General features: G+C 43.8%; 1 protein-coding gene across 1 annotated transcript; it reads left to right on the top strand.

Moving 5' to 3' along the window:
- Nucleotides 1–1,694: 1,694 nt before the first annotated feature.
- Nucleotides 1,695–20,794, top strand: LOC135916259 (ninjurin-2-like). Its single transcript, XM_065449580.2, has 3 exons — nt 1,695–1,891; nt 10,164–10,406; nt 19,747–20,794. Exons 1-3 carry the CDS (start codon nt 1,847–1,849, stop codon nt 19,924–19,926), a joined length of 468 nt encoding a protein of 155 aa, XP_065305652.1. The 5' UTR covers nt 1,695–1,846; the 3' UTR covers nt 19,927–20,794.
- The last annotated feature ends 275 nt before the right edge of the window (nt 20,795–21,069 follow it).

Below are 21,069 nucleotides of genomic sequence, written 5' to 3'. Positions count from 1 at the left end.
GACCCTACAAAATTATCCGACGCATTGGCGCATTCGACCATGAGGTCGTGCCAGATAGTATTTCGCTATCACAGCGGCGCAACTCACGACCTGAACAAGTCCATGTTGTACGACTTAAGCCATTCTACCAGCGCTGACAAACTTTAGGAGATTGCATTGCTGAGCTTTGGACTTTCTTTTTGGACTGTGTCACTTTTAGACTTCGTTTTTTATTACTTGTAATTTTATTTTTCGATCTCCTGTTATGTTTATAGCATCGGGACAATCATTTTTGAGAGGGGGGAATTGACACGTGTATCTGTTTATCTTTTTCGGGCGACCGCTCTTCACCGTCACTACTAGGTGATATTTTGCAAATGAGTATACTAGTAAATTAGCAAAGCACGGCTTCTGAGCAAGTGACTTCATAAAGAAACAAACAAGTAAATATAGGTTGTTGGTAACACGACGGAGGGGGGGGGGGGGGGGGGGGAGTGGCGGGGAGGATGATGAGCTTTGGCCTAACTATGTGTTCAAGCGCCGGTAGGCTAGCGTTTGTGTTTCATTCCTTGGATGGTTACATAATAACATATGATATAGCCTTTCTTCAACGTTGCTGAATATTTAAGTCAGATTTCACATCTGTGTACTACAACTTTCGAGGTTTGATTTTACTTTAATTTCTTTTTGTTTTATGGGCACGATCTGAACGCAGAAAAAACGAAAGAAAAGCTAGAGGCCAAAGAGGCTTGCGGCCGTTTAACTATGAAGTCTCTTCTAGGGCAACAAAAAGAAAGGACCACAAGCCCACAACTCCCGATCGACATTTACGTTGTTGTACGAATTTGCTGCGGTTAGGTGTAAAATTAATTGCATCATTTACCTGACTAATTGACAGCTTTGAAGAGGGCTGCTTTGAGTAGCTCTAATGAACAGACCATTATTGCGAACAATAAAAATAAGGTTTTATTATAAAGGATATTGCGATCAAAGAGCCCTGCTGCGCTGTTATGTTCAGTTGAGAGCAAAATTTGCAGAGTACTGCTGCCTTGAAAGAAATATGCATTTCTTTGTAGCCTGGACATACCGACTGAAATCAAGTGGTTGAGACTACGTGCAGGTGTTGCACTAGTGCAATGTATTTTAGCAATTACATGTAGCGGAGCGGTACTAGAATAAATATAAATTTTTGCTGGCGCCATCGTATTCAATATTTTGCCCGCAGCTACGCAGTGCAGTTGAGTTTACGCAAGATTTGGGCAAATTTAAATGCATCGTGCCTGCCGCTAATAGCGTTAAAAGCAATGACTGCGTGTGCGATGCCGCAGTGAGAGCAAGCAAAAGCGACTGCGGAAGCGATGCAGTTGAAATGTCATCAGCAGGCGGAACTATACAGCTCGTATCATTTTGCCGATAACAGCGATTATTTCGAACGGTACTTACCGTAGATAAGAGCAAGGTCCCGAAGGAAGGCTTAGATACAGCTAGAACGCAATGCGTGTTTAGGCAACTGATAACAACATGCTTATTTTCGGCGTGCGAACGACAGCGATTTGGCCTTCACCGTACGTAAAAGTGGCTCACATCCTCAGTGTTTGCACAGGCCCCAGAGAAGACGTTATCTCCCGTGCATATGCGAGTGATCGCGTAACATAGTGGGCATGCCAAGAGCGTGACGCGGTAGTGAGCTGCGTCCCGTAAACAATAGCAGAAATATAAACGTGACATTGTTTCGACCTGTTCGCAACCTTTGGCATCGCGCCCACAGAAAATCGCTTGCACTTTGCGACAACTGACTGCTAGGCGCAGTCAGCAGTGGCACTTTCTGTTGCGCTACGAAGCGCGGCTAGTGCCTGTATTCATAATCATGGACATGACCGAACTGGCATCCGTCAAGGCTGCGCCGAAAGAGGTGAGGCCCTTCTTTTGCTCTCGGTTTAATGTTGGTGAAATATTCCCCAGCATTTGACTTTTCTGATGTAGAAAGTTCCGCTGGAGCATAGGGGCACCCATGTTTCTTTTCGTTTTCTTTTTCAGCTTTGGTTAGGCCCTGGAGTATCATAAAATGGCAGTTGGAAAGAAGAAAAAAATTATATGGTAGCAAATGGGCTGTTTCACGTAAACAACCCCCAATTAATCGGCTTGAGTGAAAGCTCTTGACCGAGTCTTACCTTTATTTAGCATTCACCAGGAAAGCATCAGGTGTCTCGATAATGATACCTTCGATTATTTATCATCAGTAACACAAGCATCGTTCCCACTACAGTCCTGAGGCAAGAACACGCGTGTCTTCATGAGTCGCGAGCATTATATATGAATGTGGTAGCTGTTGAAGCTGGGGCACTGGTTGTTCCACTCAATTTAGACGTTTCCCAGTCATCATCGTTTTTCATTACCTTGCATGATGCCCATTTGGTGCACAAGTTTTTAAATTGCCAAAACTGAACGTCATAGAGTCTAGCCATAGAGAGACATTCAACAAGAGCGGACACTTCTTTAGAGCCCAGCTGCCAAATTGACTGTAGCGCACCAGGCGGATGGGATTAACTCCTTCCGGTTTCGGTTTTGGGCGCAAGCGTTTTGAACGCTAGCTGGCACGCGCTACGCCGGCTGCGCTACTAGGCGCTTCCTTTTTTTTCTATTCTGCTAGTCAGTCGCACGTGGTCTGAGTGCGGAATCGTTTAATTAAAACGATTGCGAACGATCTTCACAAGCCTCCGTCGAATCTGTGCCACGTGCAATTTCATAAAGTAGACGCAAAACGCCTTGTAAATGAGGAAACTTTTATTTTGCTCTATATAAATGCTCGTTCCGTACTTTTCGTGCATTCATCCAACGTTGTGGCACCAGGTAAACAGCAGTAGTTTCCCGTACGAACCTCCGCCGGACGGCATCAGCTGAAAAAAGTAGATTACAAGTACGTGTCATTTTGGTATTTAGACCGTATAGGAATACTGCGTGTAGAGGAAAAACGTGCGAAAGTGGTGAATGGGCGACATTACGAACAAGAGCAGTTCGCTTTTACATACATGGCGTCGTAAATACCCGACTCATTCCAAGCGGTACCATAAATTATGAAGAAAACATCTCATTTCCAAGCATTCCCCCCATGCCCGGGCATGATTTTCTGCACTTTAAGGGCATAAACGCACGGGTGACTGCGCGTTTGCAAAACAACTTGGCCTCAGACGACGCGATAGTGCGCTATATACACAGAAGTGGCTACAACACAGGCTCTCAGCCAGACCATGCTAGACGCTCGCAGAATGTCTTCTACTCGCGCTCAAGACAAATGCGTGGGCGCAAAGCATGTTTTCAGTCGTTCAGAAGACAGAATTTTCAAGTTGTTGGTTTTTTGAGCTCCTCGGCGTTATCTTTTGTGCAAGCGTGAGTACCGAAAGAAGGCATATGTTGCGGGGCCATATAAAGCGTCAAAAATTTCTCACTAAGATTCTGTACACGCCAAACTAACTGCCACCACAGCCGTATTACTTTTTTGCAGACTGCGTCACAACCCCAGGCACGTGAGTGTGCTTCAAAAGTATCATAAAAATGATGATGATTTAGGATTTTTATGGCGCAGCAGCCGTGCAGACTATAATGCGCCAAAGTATCATAAATTATGAAGTATCATAAAAAGTAACGAATTTAATTACAATAATTTTGTGGGTCAGAAAGTGGGTCACGAACGTGTCCGAGTAAGATTCAGTACACGCGAAACTGTTGCGCGGCCAAGCTGCTTTTCGCTAACTGCGTCACAACGCCGGACGCAGCCAGTGTGCTTGAAAAGTACCTCGAAAAGTAACTAAGTTAGTTATAATACTGTTGTGGGTCAGAAAAAGCGTCAAAACTTGTCCCGGTAAGAGTCAGTACTGCGAAACGGCGTCACACGGCCGAAGTACTTTTTGCTAACTGCGTCACAAAGCCGGGTAAGGCGAGCGTGCGCAAAAACTACCGAAATAAGTCATAATAATCTTGGGGCTCATAGAAAGCGTCGCAAACGTCCCCCAGTACGAGTCATTACCGCAAATTAATTACGCCAGGACGGCCGAGCTGTTTTTCGCTAACTGCGTCACAAGTCTCGGTTCTGTGCCGTAAAAGCCAAAATTGCTTGAAATGCGTCGCAGAGTGTCAAACCAAATTTCTCTCCACGCCGTAGTCAAATAGTGCAGTGGTGCCGGGTCGAAGTGCAGAAGGAACGCAAGAATACGACGGGAGCCCAACAAACACACTATATCCAAAAGAGACGGGTCGCCGAACAGACGAACTTCACATGCCCAACCTGCCCCGCTGACTTCGGTGGCCTGTCTGGCGCATGACGCATACAATGTAAATGTACCTGGTAGCAAAGCTCCCATAGGATCCCATACGTTCCAAACATGGTAGTTCATCGGCGGTTCATGGGGCTTAGCGCCATCTGTATGAGGAGGGCACACTTCCGGAGGAAGAAAGAAGAATGTGACGCCATAACCGTTAAAAACAAGTGACGTCATTTTGTTTTGGAAGGCGCAAAACTTGTTTTGGTGACCTACCTTTAGCGCTATATTTTCAAATGCCCCACCATTCGACTTGATGGGCGTTTCGAGCTTTCAGCGCGGAAAGCGATGCAGGAAAAGGGCAGCCGTACGGCTGTCGAAATCGCGCCCCTGCACAGACCGTACTTTCTTTGGAGGTCGACGAAAGCTTTAGGTATAGAGTGCTGGTCCTATCGTCGGACGCCAAGCCCGTCGGCCAGCGCAGTCGCAAGAAAACAGCTAAAACAGTTATCTGGCGGTCGTAACTCACTACTTTTGACTGAACAGGTTAAGAAGCGATGAAGCTACCCGCCTCACCAAATTCAGACAAACGTCGACAAGCAAAACAGCCCAACGCGTCGGGGGCGTATTTTAACAGGTGAACTTTACGAGCGCGCCTTTCTGCACATTTGAAGAGCTGCATTGCACTGCGATTGGTAGCGGCGTCATCGCCCCCTGTAACGATGGGCGCTGAAAAAAAGTATGTATTAATAGCAATAAAATTAAACAAACTTGTGCTTTCTTTACTAGTCACGAATATAAAAAATTGACCTGGAATATTATTTTCGTTGAATGAATCTAACTGTGTCTCGCTTGAATTTAAAAAAAAAAATACCGCTTTTTTTCTTTCCCTATGTTTGTTCCCTCCAAACATAGTCGCGCTTCAATCGCTGCTCCCATAACCAACCTTGCCCATGTCGGTGACAGTGTGTACTGAACCGTTTTTCGCCCGAAGCTTCGCGACCTATTTGGATCGACCTTGACGCATGCATCTGTCGCGCCTGGCGTTCATTTAGCTTGTTGCTAGGTAACGCAATAAAAATAAGTCGCAATGTATCGGTTCATTCATAAGTAAAACTTTGTAGTTTTAGTGGGAAAGATTAACAAACTAAAGCGTCTATAAATTCATTTCACATTCTTTTTTTCTGATGCTCGCGTCAATTAACCGATGGGATTAACAATAGGCATGACGTGTTTCTTGTTGCCAGTTTTCGCCGAGTGTCCCCTCTTGTTGAATTTATTTCTCTATGACCTAGCGTTTTGACCCATGGTTCATGCTGCGGGAATTTACTATTTTCTTGACTACGTAACAGCATGTTATTGAAACAGGCTGCTACGAAAAAGATGATTTCGCGGTCTCACTAAAAGAGTAAAATGACATACTTTAGGTTGCTTAAAGCATCACACGGTCTTCCAAGCAGATGTTTTCAAAGCATAAGCGCTAACTTCTCCATTTGCACAATTTATGTGTCAAAAAAAATCCACCTTTTGGTAGGGACATCACCGCATTTTGATTTATTTGAATGCGTAGCCTTGTTGTACTGCTGCAGTTAGTCATATATGGAGATACTTCTCACGAACTCTAAAGTTCAATTACATGGCTCATTGATGGTCGCAAAGGAACAAATATTTTAACTGTCTATAACGTGTGAAAACACTTTACTTCAGTACGTTTGCCACACACACACTTCATTCTCTGAAATATACTTCCCGCTCACATCTAGAAGCACGTCATGTTGACAAACAGTAGTTGCACAAGGTGACCTATACACATGCATGGAACTCATAGCGACAAGGCTCGCATTACCGAGAAACTGCACAATCTACGTGCCACCTTAACATTCTGGAATCCTCAGGTTTCTTTCATTAGTCTGGGTTTTATTGCAGGTCATTAAGGATTATTTTATTTTCATTTTTGCATTCTTTGTATGCAACAGCCACTCACTTTCGCAGCTGTTTTGTAAGACCGCCAGATGCACATGCGGAGGAAGGGGTAGTTTGGCGGTGTTTCAACATGCAAATCCTTTCTGTATGCCTAAACCCATATGTCGCATACTTGTTATCTACTGATGTTGCTGGCCAGTGATATTTCGGTGAGCGCAATATGCAGGAGAAAGTTCATCGCAATATCGCAGAACGCATGCTGCAAGATAACTCAGACAGCAATAAAGTCTGAAATACCGATCAATATGTGCTGCCTGTAGTAATTTAGATATTGTAGAGGAAGGCAGCCGAGAATACCGTCGTGGCGGAATTGATAATGAATTTGCTACGCAGTCCTGAAGCAGTGATCATAGGCCAAATATTAAATTAATTATCGATCATGCGATCAATCGGTCTCGATAATGTTGACACGTTAGTATGGCATTCGTTTTATCAGCCCGTTGCTATTTTTTTATTTATTGATACTGTCAGCCCATGACGGGCTATTACAGGAGTGGATGTAACATACATAAACAGATAAGTGCAATAGTGCGATTGAACAATGCTATAAAAAAAGAAAAAAAAGTGAAGTAGCACTGCTGATAGAAACACCTTAACAATATAATGACAGAGCACATTTTGACTTATTCTGTCACAATATTACTACAAAACATCAGGGTGTATCAGGGTACATAAGACAATGTAATGCTTCCAAGAATGCATTAACTAATTTTTTTGGACAATTGAGTCAGGCAAAGAGTTCCACTGCTGAATTGCCCTGGGGAAAAAACTATACCTGAAGCAGTCATTGTGCACTGTGGGAGGAGGTATATACATACTGTGTCTGTGCCGTGATGTTTCCTGTGTCTTGATTTGGAAGTACTTGTCGTATTTTATTTTGACATGGTTATGAATTACAAAGAACAGGAATTTAAGGCTTTCATACTCCGTACGTTTTTGCAGAGGTGGAAGCTTTGAATGTTTACATAATTCAGTCGGAGAGTGAAAGCGGTGGTATTTATTAAATATAAATCTAGAAGTAAGGCGCTGGACCTTCTCTAGTTTTAGACAGTTACTTTGTGCGTAGGGATCCCATACTATTTTTGCGTACTCAATTATAGGCCTTAGCAAGGTTTTGTAAGCTATAATTTTAATTTCAGGGGAGGCACAGTGTAGGTTACGTCTCAGCCCCCACAATACTTTGTTAGCTTTTGCACAAAGCTCATTTACATGAAGATTCCAACGCAAGTCGGGTGTAAATATAAGACCTAGGTATTTATGTTGTTTAACTCGAGCAAGCTCATGACCGTTGATACGGTGTGAGAAATTTAAGATATTCTTTTTTCTAGAGATGGACATAAAAACCGATTTAGTTGGGTTAAGCTGCATTTGCCACCGATCACACCAGTTCTTAATTTCGTGTAAGTTAAGCTTAAGGTCGGCTTGATCACCTGGTGACTCTATTCTCTTGTACAATATGCAGTCGTCGGCAAACATTCTTATTTGGGTAGTGATGTCATTTGGCAGATCATTTATAAACACTAAGAATTAAAGGGGCCCTAAGACACTACCCTGGGGTACCCCAGATACCACGGGAGATAAACTAGACTGCTGATACCCCAATTGAACATATTGTTCTCTATGTTCAAGGTAGGAAGTGAACCACCGCGTAAGGGAAGAATTTCTGAAAGTAACACTGATTTTAAGTAAAAGCTTTTTGTGGGACACCTTGTCAAAGGCCTTTGCAAAGTCTAAGAATATTATATCAGTTTCGCCGCGGGCATTAATTGTGCTAGAAAGGTTACGCACAAGTTCAATAAGCTGAGTGACGGTGGACAAGCCTTTGCGAAAGCCATGTTGACCTGGAAAAATTAATTTATGTTCATCTAAATAGGTGAGCAGATGCTTTGACACAATGTGTTCTAGCATTTTAAAACAGGTGCTCGTGAGCGATATCGGTCGGTAGTTGCTAGTGCCAGAGGTTGGGCCACCTTTATGTATGGGCACAATTTTTGCGCGCTTCCAGGCAGTGGGAAATGAGCCACTAGAAATGGATGATTGAAAAATTAGTGTTAAAAACTTGGATGTCCATTCGGCATATCTATAAAGGAATTCATTGGGGATTTCATCAGGACCGGGACTTTTTTTATATTAACGTGAAGTAAGAGATTGAAAACGCCCTCTTCTGTAATCTTGATATTCCGAATAGGAAGTCTGTCTGCATAATCATTGATGGTAGGCAAAATACCGTGATCGATGGTAAAAACTGAGGAAAAGAAGGAGTTAAATGCCTTCGCTTGATCCTGGCTACTTTTGTCTGTGTGCATGCTACACGACTTAGCCGTTAGGTCCAAGTACCTCCAAAACTTATCTGGGGCTTCTTTGAGAAATCGTTTCAGTGTTGAGTTATAAAAGTTATCTTTAGACGTCTTCGGTTTATGCCGGAGCTTTTTACCTAAAAGATGAATGTCATGTTTCTGTTCGATACTAGGATGGAGGGTGCAAGCCTTTCGCATACGTTTAAGTTTTCTTTTCGTGTGTATTATTTCCCGTGTTACCCAGGGGTTTCTTTTTACTGCACGTTTAGAACGTTCAGGAATGAAATGTTGCATGCAAAATGTTGTCATATCATGGAAAAATTTCCATAGTTCTTCAGTAGTTGCAGATGATCTGCACAACTACAAAAAAGAATAATATGACGGCTCCAGATGTTACAGTATTGCCAGGTCATTGGCGGCTTTGAAGTTTGGACTCAGGAGTTTCTCGTTCTCGCGCATGATATTAGCACACACGCAACGTCAGTTTAAAAAAACTTTGTGAACGCTAGTCACGGCTGAGTGATGGCCCGTCCTCACTTCTAATCATATATTCTAGCCACTTTCTCATACTCTGCGCCCATAGTTCATCTCGTAGCTCTGCAAGGAGCATAAGTAGCAGGTGGCCAGCTACAGGCACACTTTTACTTGTAAAAGCGTACCGAAAATCGCTGACCTCGAGCGCGTAGCTTAACGCGAGAAGAGGCATTGAAAATGCACGAGCGCTGACACACAAGTAACGTGACCTCAGGCAGGGTGCACCCTTTTGAGGAAACATAAACTCTGGCTCAATGACACGAGGCTCTTTGGTAGTTAGACGTTTTGTGGAACTGGCAAACTATACGATGGTAGTTTGGTAGGCACCCAGTAGCACTACTGGGCGAATCTGCAGCAACGTTATCCGCTAGAACTTCGCCTCATGTGCGCGGCACTCCGAGACCTTACGACGGCGCTAGCTGTTTTACTAGGTGATAACACAGCAAGTAAAGCATAGCCAAGAGGCAAGACGATCAAGCCAGCGGGAGCAGGCTAGGCTGGGTTAAGCATGTAAAATACCCTTACAGGCAGCGGATGCCCGCTATCTACTTCAGACGCGCTCTGGCACAAATGCAGTCTAAAAAAAGTACTTGTAGGTGTAACGCTAGAAACTGACCAACCTGAAGAGTGCGAACGATGGATCATGGACAACAAGCTCTATCAGTGGCTTTTTTTTGTATCTGCCTGAACCTGGCCTCGACGCTTACATTTTATTTCATCCTGAAGTTGTGCTTCACGGCAATCAAAGCAAAGTACAAAACAAACTTACCCAAAGCAGAGTACAGGAAAGAAGTGCCAAATGAAAAGGTGGCTGGTACCTAAGTGTGGCGAAAATATCACTACCGGGTTGATTATCCGTAAGGATACAAAAGTAAGGGTCACCGATTTACAAAGCTGATCACGTCCATATTATCAGACGCATTCAACACAGACCGGCTAGCTTTATCGCATCATTGTATCAGGAACGAACGCGCGTCGCGCAGTGTTGCAGCAGTCCTGCCTATAAGCGACGCTTGGGAACAAAGGTGTTCTCTTTGTCGAAGTTGTAGTCACCAGGGCTAGTTGTCGAAGGCAAGCAGCAGAATGGCTTTTTGACACCGATGCGCATATGCAGGCAGGCGACAATGTGGACCGAACGGTGGGCCTTCCGTCTCCATTCTTTTCCGTACCGGTCCCTGATCCGGAAGCCAGCTACCGCAACTGGTACGCGGCCAAAAAGAGCGTTTCCGAGGGCCTGTTCGACGTGGCGCTGCTCTCGGCGAATGGGGCGCAACTCAAGCATGTGCTCCAGTTGGGACGAGGCTTCGATTTCTACACACCCGTCCTGCTCCTGGTATCACTCTCCATTGGCTTGCAGGTAAAGGTGCCGCACACAAAGAATTATTGAGAATCCCGTGACCATTTGCAGTAATACTGGGACGGAAGTCAAGAGCATAAACCAGGTTTGTTCGGTACGTCCACCCGCGATGCAACGCTGTGGCATTCGTGTTTGTGTCATTATCCACACGTCGTTCTTTAGCAGTAGTAGTTTCCTCTAATCCCGCAAACTCACCGCCAAACAAACAAATTACAGATTTCGCATAAAAACTTACACTAGCTGCATTAAACAGAGGAAAATCCCAAAAGGCCTCAGAATTAAGGTTAGATGCGCCCTCGGTTCTTTACCCTCCAGGCTACTACTAAAGTGGAATGCTATCCTAGAAAATGCATCGCTCTCCCTTATTGACATTCTCGAAGAACACTGCAAAGAACAACTTATGATAATCTCTGATCAACTCGACAGCATAAAGTTAACTTAACCGGAAAGAAGAGAACTTAAACAATTCGTCCAAACTAAGGAGGAAAAATTACTAGATAAATACCGGCGCAAAGATATTAGAGCAGCACATCCACCCAAAGAACTTAATGTAACCCCTGCAGCACGTAGCTCCACCGACAGTCCTACAGGCGAGCATCCAGAGCACTGCAGCAATGTAGTAGACATATCCCAGAGTCTAAGTCCCGAGGAAGTTGACATCCTGAAACGCGGTTCAACGTTCCCTCCGGCGAAGAACGCAGTAAACGATTACGAACTCCACAAAGATATAACAGAGTTTTCAAGACGCATGCGCATCAAGGAGTTCTTTTTCGATAAGCCAGACGTAGGAAAAGAGGATAGAGCCTCTCTTAGACCACCTAGCACGTGGACACCGGAAGCCGAACAGTACCCAGACCTGTATTTATGCATAAAGCTAATCTCCAATGAAATTCTAGAGTCAGCGCGGCATTGACAGATTTGTCCCCCACTCGGCACCAAATCCTTAAGGAACTTGCAGAAAGGAATGATATTGTAATAAAACCAGCAGACAAAGGCGGCAGTATCTGGCCTATAGAAAAGTGTAAGAATGAGGCCTCTAATCATCTGAGAAACCACACCCACTGCAGAAAACTCGACTCTAACCCAACATCAGACTACAGCAATACTGTACAAAGCACAATAGCGGAGCTCCTGTCCAGGAAACTAATCACGCAATCTGAATATCGCTTTATGATGCCCCAAAACAAAGCAGCAGGCTGCTTTTATCTTCTTCCTAAAATACATAAAGTTCCCATCAAAGCAATGCTTATACCAGAAATCTCAGGTCGGCCTATTGTATCTAATAAAACTTACCTACCGAGTCACTATCTAAATTCTTAAATCACCACCTGTCAAACATCCCCACTACCCTCCAATCTTCTGTTCAAGACACGCCGCACTTCCTTCGAATTATCTACGGCATCAACGCCAACGAAATCCTTTCCAGCCTCGCTATATTCTAGTCGCTTTGAATGTTGCTGCCTTTTACATAAACATAACCATGAGTGAAGGAATTGAAGCCGTATCGAAATCCCTCGCAATCAATCCCCAAGCGCACGTTCCTGAAGTTTACCTATCGCTCCTTAGGTTAGTTCTCACGCTCAACTATTTCGAATTCAATTCCATTCACTACCTGAAAACTTTCGGCACTAGCATGGGAACACCATTCGCTCCTACGTATGCGAAAATTTTCATGGGACAGCTTGAAGCAGAGCCTGTTGAAATCTTACCCTTTAAAACCCCATACCTTTCTTCATTACATCGACGACATATTTATAGTATGGGAACACGGCACAAGCGCGTTAACCGACTTGATTAGCCATTTCAATCACTTTCACCCGAATATTATGTTTAATGCTCACCACTCTCCTAGTCAAATAAACTTCCTCGACACGATGGTCTACATAGAAAACGAAAAACTGAGAACGACACTTTACCGGAAGCCAACGGATATCCAGCAATATTTAGACTACAACAGTCATCACCCGCGACACTGCAAGCAAGAAATTTTTGTCGGACAAGCGAAACGAATAAGAAGAATCTGCAACGAAGACAACGATTATATTCACCGCCTAAATGACCTTAAAACAACGCCAGCAGAAAGAAACTATCTACAAGTTGTTCTCGATAGAGCTTATGATGTCGCGTCAGTATAGGAGAGACATTCGGAATTAGCTAAGAAACAGCCTGCACCAGAATCTGGCATACCGCCAGCCTTCATAACGAAATATTCTAATGCACTCCCAAACAAAAACAACATCCTACGAAAATGTCACCCAATATTCAAGAAACGAGCATCTGAGAAAAGCGTTTCCGGATGTACAAACGGTTACCTATCGCTACAACAGAAACGCTAAAGACATGTTAGTGCGCACAAAAGTCATCCAACACCATGCCCCCGTAATAGAAGCATGTTGTCGCCCCAGGTGCAAAACCTGCAGGCACTTTCAAAGTAACATTAAAATTAAAAGCACCGCAAATAGTTATACACACGAAGTCAAAAGTAGCTTTACTTTTACAAGTTCGGATGCGATTTATATGCTTTAATGTTCCTTCTGTAAGAAACAATATATTGCCGAAACGGGACAATCAATACATGTCAGATTAAACGGACATCGCGCGGATACAGCTAAGAAGCTTCCCAAAGCCGTTGCTGAGCATTTCAACCAACCAGGTCATAACTTTGATGAACTTAAACTCTACATCTTAGTGAAATTTCCGCTCTGAACGAGAAAGAAAATAAAGAGGATCATACCTTATCCGTAAGTTCAAGGCATTGCAACCAGTAGGCATATACATTTCAAAGGAGACGTTAGAATCTATTCGCTATGCTAAATTTCAAGCTATAGGCAACAACACTTAGTTTGGTTGCTTAGTGGTTTTCTTCCTTCTTTTTCCTTCTTCTTCTTTTCTTTCTTTTTTTCTTTTTTGTTTCTTCCTTCTCCTTTCTTTCATTTTATTTATTTATATAGTTATTTATTCCATTTCCGTATTCCTACATATATTTTCCTCTTTCTTTTCTTTTCTTTTTCTTTTTCCTGAGCACTGGTTTCTGCCTCTCCTTCTATTATCTCTTTCACAGACAGGATAGCCCACGACCACCAGCGAAGCAGGTAATAGAGGGGTGCTGTGCACGCCATTGACACGCCGACTGACACATGGCCGTTGACGTGTGACTTTTTGACCCGCCTTTTTCGCAGCACTCATTTACTCTCAATTCTACACCCTCGCCGTTAATACACAGTACCGCACTCATCCGCGGTACCCCCTCTCTCCCTTAGAAGAACCCTACCTATCTATACAGTGCCGAGGAAAACATATGTCGCCTTGAAAAAGACAAGTTCACTTGTCTGAACGTTGGCTCCCGCTTTCAATAACGGTGGCTATTTTACCTGACCTGATAACTGATAAACTGATAAACTGTACTTGAAGAGAGGTATGTGCCCATATGTGACGCTAGTTGCTTCCCTTCTTTCCCAGACATGGCAGTGGTGCCGATAGTGGTCGTAACAGGTACAGCCATTACAAAGATGAAGAAACAGAATGCCAGGATATTAGCGTATACACACAGTTTGCATGCACAAAATATAAAGATGTAGGCGTAGAGCCTAGATGTTAGTGGCACATACCCGCTCTGGGGAATTGACCAAGAACCGGGCAGTTCAACATAACAAGAAAAAAAAACAATTATGAAATGATGTAAACAAAACTTGTGAATAGGTATATGGGAAATAACAGATTGGTTCTAGCTTACGATTTTAATATAACGAAGAAATAACTGAAAATAAGTACAGCTAATCTATTTGGTTTTGTAGAAATATAACGAAACCGTAAGCTCTGATCTTATAGTAGAAATATTTCTGACCCTGCAATAAAATTTTGGATGGCATCGCCAAGCTTCCTGTTGTGGTGCCCAACTGTCGAGGCACCCAAAGACAGTAAATTTTGAACATTTAGGTCTAATCTAAGAAGACGGGATGGTTTCTAACGTTCTTTTTCGCAAATAAGAATCTTTGACAATCGATGTGAAAATGATCGATTGTTTTATTTTTTTAAGAGAGAAAGTTCAGTGAGTGAGCCAGTATTCTGTAAGAGTCCACCTTGTGGACTGTGGCCCCTGCTGATGTGCTGATTGCACGGAGATGTGCGGGGCGAGGAGGAAACGAGCGGCCCCAGCCGATCAGCGGCTGTCGAAATGGATGGTCCACTAGGTGGACTCTTACAAAATAGCCCCCAGGTCTTTGTAAAAATTTTAGAGATTGAGAGATGGAGAAAGGCAAAGGAAAGACAGCGGGCTTAACCAGAGATTATTGCTGGTTGGCTACCAAGTACAGGGAGAAGGAGCAAAGAGATGCGATAGGTGTGAGAGAGAAAAAGAATGAAAAAAGACTCCGACAAAAGAACACACATACACACATTACAGAACTGTTTCTGTGGGCAATGTCACGCAGTCTGCGAAGGCGTTCCTATTGATACACAGTGACACCGTAGTCAGCTTCAAGTGCAGCTTCAAGTGCTTGCGCTTGACAGAGTTTGCTATTGCAATGCGACAAGTGACGAAAATTTCAGGAGTTTCTTGAAGAAGCGCAATATTCATAGTGCATCATTTACCTCGGACATCTAACCCCTATGGCGAAAGCTGATACCGGTAGGACTTAAATGACTGGGCCATTCAGAGACGCTTTCACCAAGGAATCTGCCATTTCATTTGCATTTGTGTCCTGGTACCCAAACCAATCTAATAATAGAGCACTAACAATGTAAAAGCTCGGAAAACCTGAGAGTACTTAAATAAGGGAGGGAGGAGCACACAGACAGAGAATCCATCACGACCACTGTGGAACGTGTTGATGTAATTAGTTTATGGAGGCCTAAAAATTCTGCTAAAAAGATCCGTACGAAGTCTTGAAGGTGAACAAAAAACGAGCAATCAAGAATAGGAGAAAGTATTCCAAATACCCACTTTTCTTCATTTTAGGAAGAAAACAAAGAAACTTATTCATTTTGGGAAGCGTCAGTGGCAATAACTGTCTTGATCGGTATGTAGAAAAAGTAATCATTTTAGATAAAGCTTAGCATGCGCTAAGATAGTGACTTCGCGTTTTTAGGGAAAATATCATCGAACTGAACTTTAATGGAATTGCTGTTGCAACAAACAGGAGCCACCTCCCGAATTTGTAAGTTTAACTTGTCTGGGAGAGTTTTCATAAAAATAATTTGAGGTGTGTTGAAACGCGGCCATTACAAGAAAAACAAAACAAATACCGCTGGGAGATAAAAAACTGTTTGTGTACGGCTTATTGGGGGATAAATATAGCATTAAATATGTTTATGCAGCTAACCATCAAAAGTGCGTAACCAGCGAAGGGATTCTAGCTATAAGATGTAAAACTTCATTTGCTAAAAACTTAGGCAGCCCTAAATATTGTTGCAAGGCCTGCTTCTCCAGAAGAACCAGGTGGCGAAGTTTACATGTAGGAGCTCCAGAGTAAAATACACCCAAATTCCAATGCCAGGTGAACATACATGCGGTACAGTGATGACAGCGTTCTTCTTCGCATTCCTGATCGACTATTGCTCAGAGAACGCAGCAAACCAATCGCACGAACACCCTTCGCAATATATTCAAGGTGCGCCTTCCAAGACAGAGCACAGTCATATGTCACGCCAAGATACTTGACAATCTTTACTTGTGGGACGATATCTAGATAATAAGATGGCGAAATATATATGGGGTTCTTTAATGAAAATGCGAGCACGATGAGACGGAGATGCATCGCATCAAGCCATCTTTCTATAACAGACAAGCATGGCTGCAACATTTTATAAAGCTTTTGGATGCCATTCACCGACCAGAAAAACGCTGTGTCATCAGCATACACGTAAGTTTCTTCGGCATTATCACATGGGATAGAGCGCATTAGAGTGTTAAGACTGCAGAAAGTACTGCCCCTTGTAGAACGTCTTTTGTCGCCGCGTATCTAGCCGATGAAATGCCGCTTTGGAAGCAACAAAATTTTATGTTCCTTAAATATTCTGCAATCCATGCTTGAAGGTATTTGGAGAATTCATGTTCCGCAGCTGATTGTGCAATATCACATGCTCAGCACTATCATAAGCTTTTGAGATGTCTACAGAGTTTAATGCCGCATACTGCCTTTGGCGCTGTGCCACTTGAACACGGCTTTCGAGGTAAATATCAGCCTGTCATATTGAGCACTGTGATCTGAAACCAATTTGTTTCGAAATCAGGATCGACCGCTTATTAAAAAATAGAAGTGTTCGCATATCTATACTGTCTTGTTCTGTTTTTTTTTACACCATACGTACTTTTTAAAAAAGAAAGACTACGAGCGTAGCCAAGACAGCGTTCTTGCAGAGGAGGTCCTTAGGCGAGGCTGGCATACTTTGCTGCAAATAACGTGGGGCTTCGGAATAGTAATTTAACAAAACTCATTCATTAACTTTTCATTACCACTATCAGGGCAGTTGTTTATACGAAAGACGTGGAGGCAGTTACACTTTAACGCGCTCCCAATATTTTAAATCATGAAAATCGCTCCTAATTTGAGATCTTCCGGATTAAATCTGTGATCAAACTTGCATAATATTTGTGTAGAATGAATAAGAAATGCTCGTCACCTGCGACACTGCTAAGCTGGACATGCATAAGTTAGGGGAACAAAACAAGTGCACCATTTGCGGCAATCGAGGCGTGGTATACGCACCGTGCACGCCGACGGACGCGCCACTGGTGGCGGCCTTGCGCAGAACGCGCGGGAGAGGAGCCTGGCGCGCGCCGTAGTTTGTTGTGTCGTTGATCGTGCTTCTCTGTCTTATTCACGTTTTCAGAGCAAGATAGGCAACACCATTCGCACGTGTGGGGCGGCCAAAGCTTCAGGGAATGTCGAAGAAGAATTGTTGCAGGGTGGGGGGCTCAAACACCGGTGAAAACGTGCCGGCGATACGGTTCTAATTATTCCTGGCAAAGCCTCATCAGCGGGAGCAACGGTAGCAATAATAGATCGTCGCTTCGAAGCGAAATTTCTTGTTCTCATCCTTTATTTTGTCTCGTCGGTGTTTTCTTCCACTCGATCATAGTTAGACGCATGAGCAACGAAGTTCGTCTGCAGTGCAGCATGCGGTTTAAAGGCATTTCGCTAAAGTTCGGAATGCTGTTTGCCGCTTATATTGCTTTCCGCTTCTTTACCGCGTTGCGCTAGCTAGGCAGCACGACTGCACGAGCGCATTGCGTTGTATGTTAAAGCTACTGAAGTTTGCAAGAACTGAAATTGTTGGTCTCATGTGGCGCGGTAAATCCTCGCATCAGCTGTCGCGCACTTCATGTTTTTACATCTATTTTATGCGTGGCTTCGCACATGTTTAACTGTTGCTAGTTGCTCCATGCATAACGCTTGTCGATTCTTTTGAGCTACGAAGTTTTCACCCTGCCTTGTTTGTAAGGGGTATAAATCACGTTGTGTCTTATCGGAATGATACCATGGAAGTTCTTCTTTAACGGCTTTATTCTTCTCGCCCGAGGGCATCTTAGATATTGTTTGCGTTTTTGGAAATGTGTTTAGAAAATAGGTAGCTCAGGGCGAGAATTGCTAATAGCTGCTGCATACGGTATTTTTGTTCCATTTCTCGTTGAAAAGTTCGCGTCCCGTTTGGGAAGTCATCACACCTCGATGCTGCCTGAGCAAACTTAACACGCCGAGTGATTTGTGTGTTTCACAACGTAGTCCCTTGCATGTGAGTTTTGTACTCAATTGAATTCTTTCTTATACTTACGCTGCAGACGACTAAACCGGGCCTTGCCGCCAGCGTTCATCTACCTTGACTGGCGCTGCTCTGGCTTTAAATATACCATGTGGCACTAGCTCTCTCTAGTAATATAAAAAGTACTGAAAAGTTAGTCAGTCTTTAGCTTTTTACGTTTCCAAGCAGCTCCCTTGGGGAATTTAAAATTGCACAAACTGCAGAGGGAACGGTAGTTCATCGGCGTATGCAGCAGAATTGCATCGGTGGTACAACACTAACACGCGCTTTTATTAACCCGTGTGTTTGGTGACTTCGTTGGCTAGTGTACGCGTTTCCATCAATAAATTGGCAATTACTCTTTTTGAGGCGACTTCGACTGCATTTATTCGGCGATGTCACATGTATTCATCGGCATAAAAATCACAACGGCATATGCAGAGATTGCACCGTGCGGATTTGTTTGATATAAGTCTGCACTAACGACGGGTGCTTATTATTCAGGTACAGAATCAGCATTGTGGCAAGGGTAGAATAAAAAAAAACCATCGAGAGATCGCATCACTCAACAAAATTTATCGGCTAGTCAACATGAGCTCCACGTCATGTAAATGGGCTCCATGGCGTTTGTCTGCGGGACACACCTTGCGCGTATGTGGACCATGTTGTCCCAAACACCGGTAACATCGTGTTCATACCCGCTCGCACAGAGGTCAGCATCTTCCTTACAGCTGTCACCGCAGAAGAAGCAGCCTGGCACCCGAACAAAGGAGAAATCGCAGCCGCGAACTTCAGCCATCCTTGCTGCAAAGGGTTGTCGTCTGCTACTGCTCCCGCGTGTATTGTTGGAAGTGGCCGCTAGGTGGCTTTCAGTGGCGCCTCTATAGGTGGTGCACGAGGCGGCCTTCAAATTGACCGCACCACAGTTTTGTTTCTTCAAAGTTTACACTTATACTTCACATTACCGCCACGCGACGCGTACTTACACATTAAAGGCAAAATGATCCGCGCGCACTCACTAATTTTAAGGCTATTTCTGTTTTCTTAGATACTGGCCGTTATAGTATTTAATTTCCTTCTTTTAATACTTGCTGGTTATGAGCAGCCAATGCGTGTCGGTTTGCTTGGCGAGCATATGCTGCTGCACATTACAGAGTTCATATTTTGCACCTGTCTACTTTTTCTTTCTCGTTTTTGCATCTAAGTACAATACTGCGCTGGCGGTTGTGCTTCATTTTTCTGTGTGCACAGTGAGCATATTTGAAAAAACGTTCAAGTATACATATTTTTTTAATTTAGGAAGTCCTCTGCTGGTAAAGCCGTATTTGGAGGCACATTTGTAAATTTCTAGCACTTTTATATTGTCCTCCTGCTACGCTCTCACCTTAGAGTGGGGGTATAGTGGGGGTAAAATATAGAAATACACCCAAACAGGGTAAGAAATGTTCGCTTCAAATGCCTACCTATCCGCGAAATCTTGTCGCGACCGAGCCAGTGGTTAAGCCGCACGGGTCACGTACAGCTGGCACGTTGGTTTGCACAGCACTGGGCACTGCAATGACACTGAAGTCTCAACGAAGTCTTGTACAATTCCTTCCAGGTTATACAAATGGGGCTTCTCGTGGTCGTTGGATTCTTGGACCTCTCGAAAGAGTGCCACCAGAGACGCGTGGAGCTGCTCACCAATGTGGCAACCGTCATCGCAACCGTGGTGGCCATGATCAACGTTGTCGCGGCTTCCTTCAATCTCAGGCACGAGGATGGCGGGCCTCAGTCATAGGCACTTCCCACCGCACGAAAGGCCCACGCTGTTTCAGTGAACGAACTATGTTGCCACACTGCAGCAACCGACATCGTTCTACTACGTGGACATACGCGCATGGCCTTCATTGTTCGACTGTGCATTAGTGCTTCGAAAACAGTGAGAGTGGGGCAAGGACTGTCCTTGTTGCTATTTGTTTGCTGCTCTCATATACTGTCACTATGCAGTATCGACTCGCCAAGCGCTGTTGCCTTTTGTGCAGTAAATCCTGTGTGTTGACTTTGGGGTCAAAGAGATAGATCAAAGCAATCGAAGCATTCTGTGCCATCGCCAATCTCTTTTTTTAACGTTGGCAACTTTCACAAACTGTGTTTTGTGCACTACGGCCTTTGAACGTACAAGCGGGCCACGTAATGCGGCTTGCTTAGCTCTGTTCGTCGAAGTAGCCGCCGAGCTAATGACATGGCATCTAGTACTCGTATTTGAAATGACGCAAAATACACGAATACTGCTAATAAACGCCCTGCACGGGGCAAGCGCTTACTGTATACGTCGAACCCACTCTGCTTCTTTCATTTACTTTGTGTAATTTTATTTCGGCGTAACGTTTAGGAAATACTCTAAGGTGCAAACATATGCCTATATATGTCGCTAGCACTCTTTATTTTCTTCGTTTTTCTATAATGAGCAAGTCATAAAACCAGAGTCATATCGAAACCTAGAATCTCTCTCACAACAAGCGCTAGTTACGATGTTCTTTTCGTGAGGACCGGTGTCGGACCATTGTTCGATTGTGAGGACTTCTAGTGGGGATCATTGTCCTACTGAACTGCTGCGAAATTTGCCTGTTTGATTGTAAAACATAATAAAAGAAATGACGAGACAACACGTTTCTACTCCATATTTTGGTCTGAAATTGATTATGAGGTATTTAACACCCACAGAAATAGTAGATCTATGTGAAGCATGCGATTCCGCACACACGAAAAAAAGACCCTGCTTAAAGTTATCTCCAAAATCATCCAAATCTCCCACCCCCGTTCAACACATGTACGTACACACATTACAGACAGATTAAGCCACAGTGGACAAGCCAGTAAAAAATGTAATTGACAGATTACTTAGCAGCCTCTCTGAATGCTTATGCCGGCTAAATAGTAC

This window comes from Dermacentor albipictus, chromosome 6, assembly GCF_038994185.2.
Source record: "Dermacentor albipictus isolate Rhodes 1998 colony chromosome 6, USDA_Dalb.pri_finalv2, whole genome shotgun sequence".
Classification (NCBI taxonomy): Eukaryota; Metazoa; Arthropoda; class Arachnida; order Ixodida; family Ixodidae; genus Dermacentor; species Dermacentor albipictus.
Note: the sequence above shows the minus strand (reverse complement) of the source record. Positions and strands in the feature narration are given on the sequence as shown.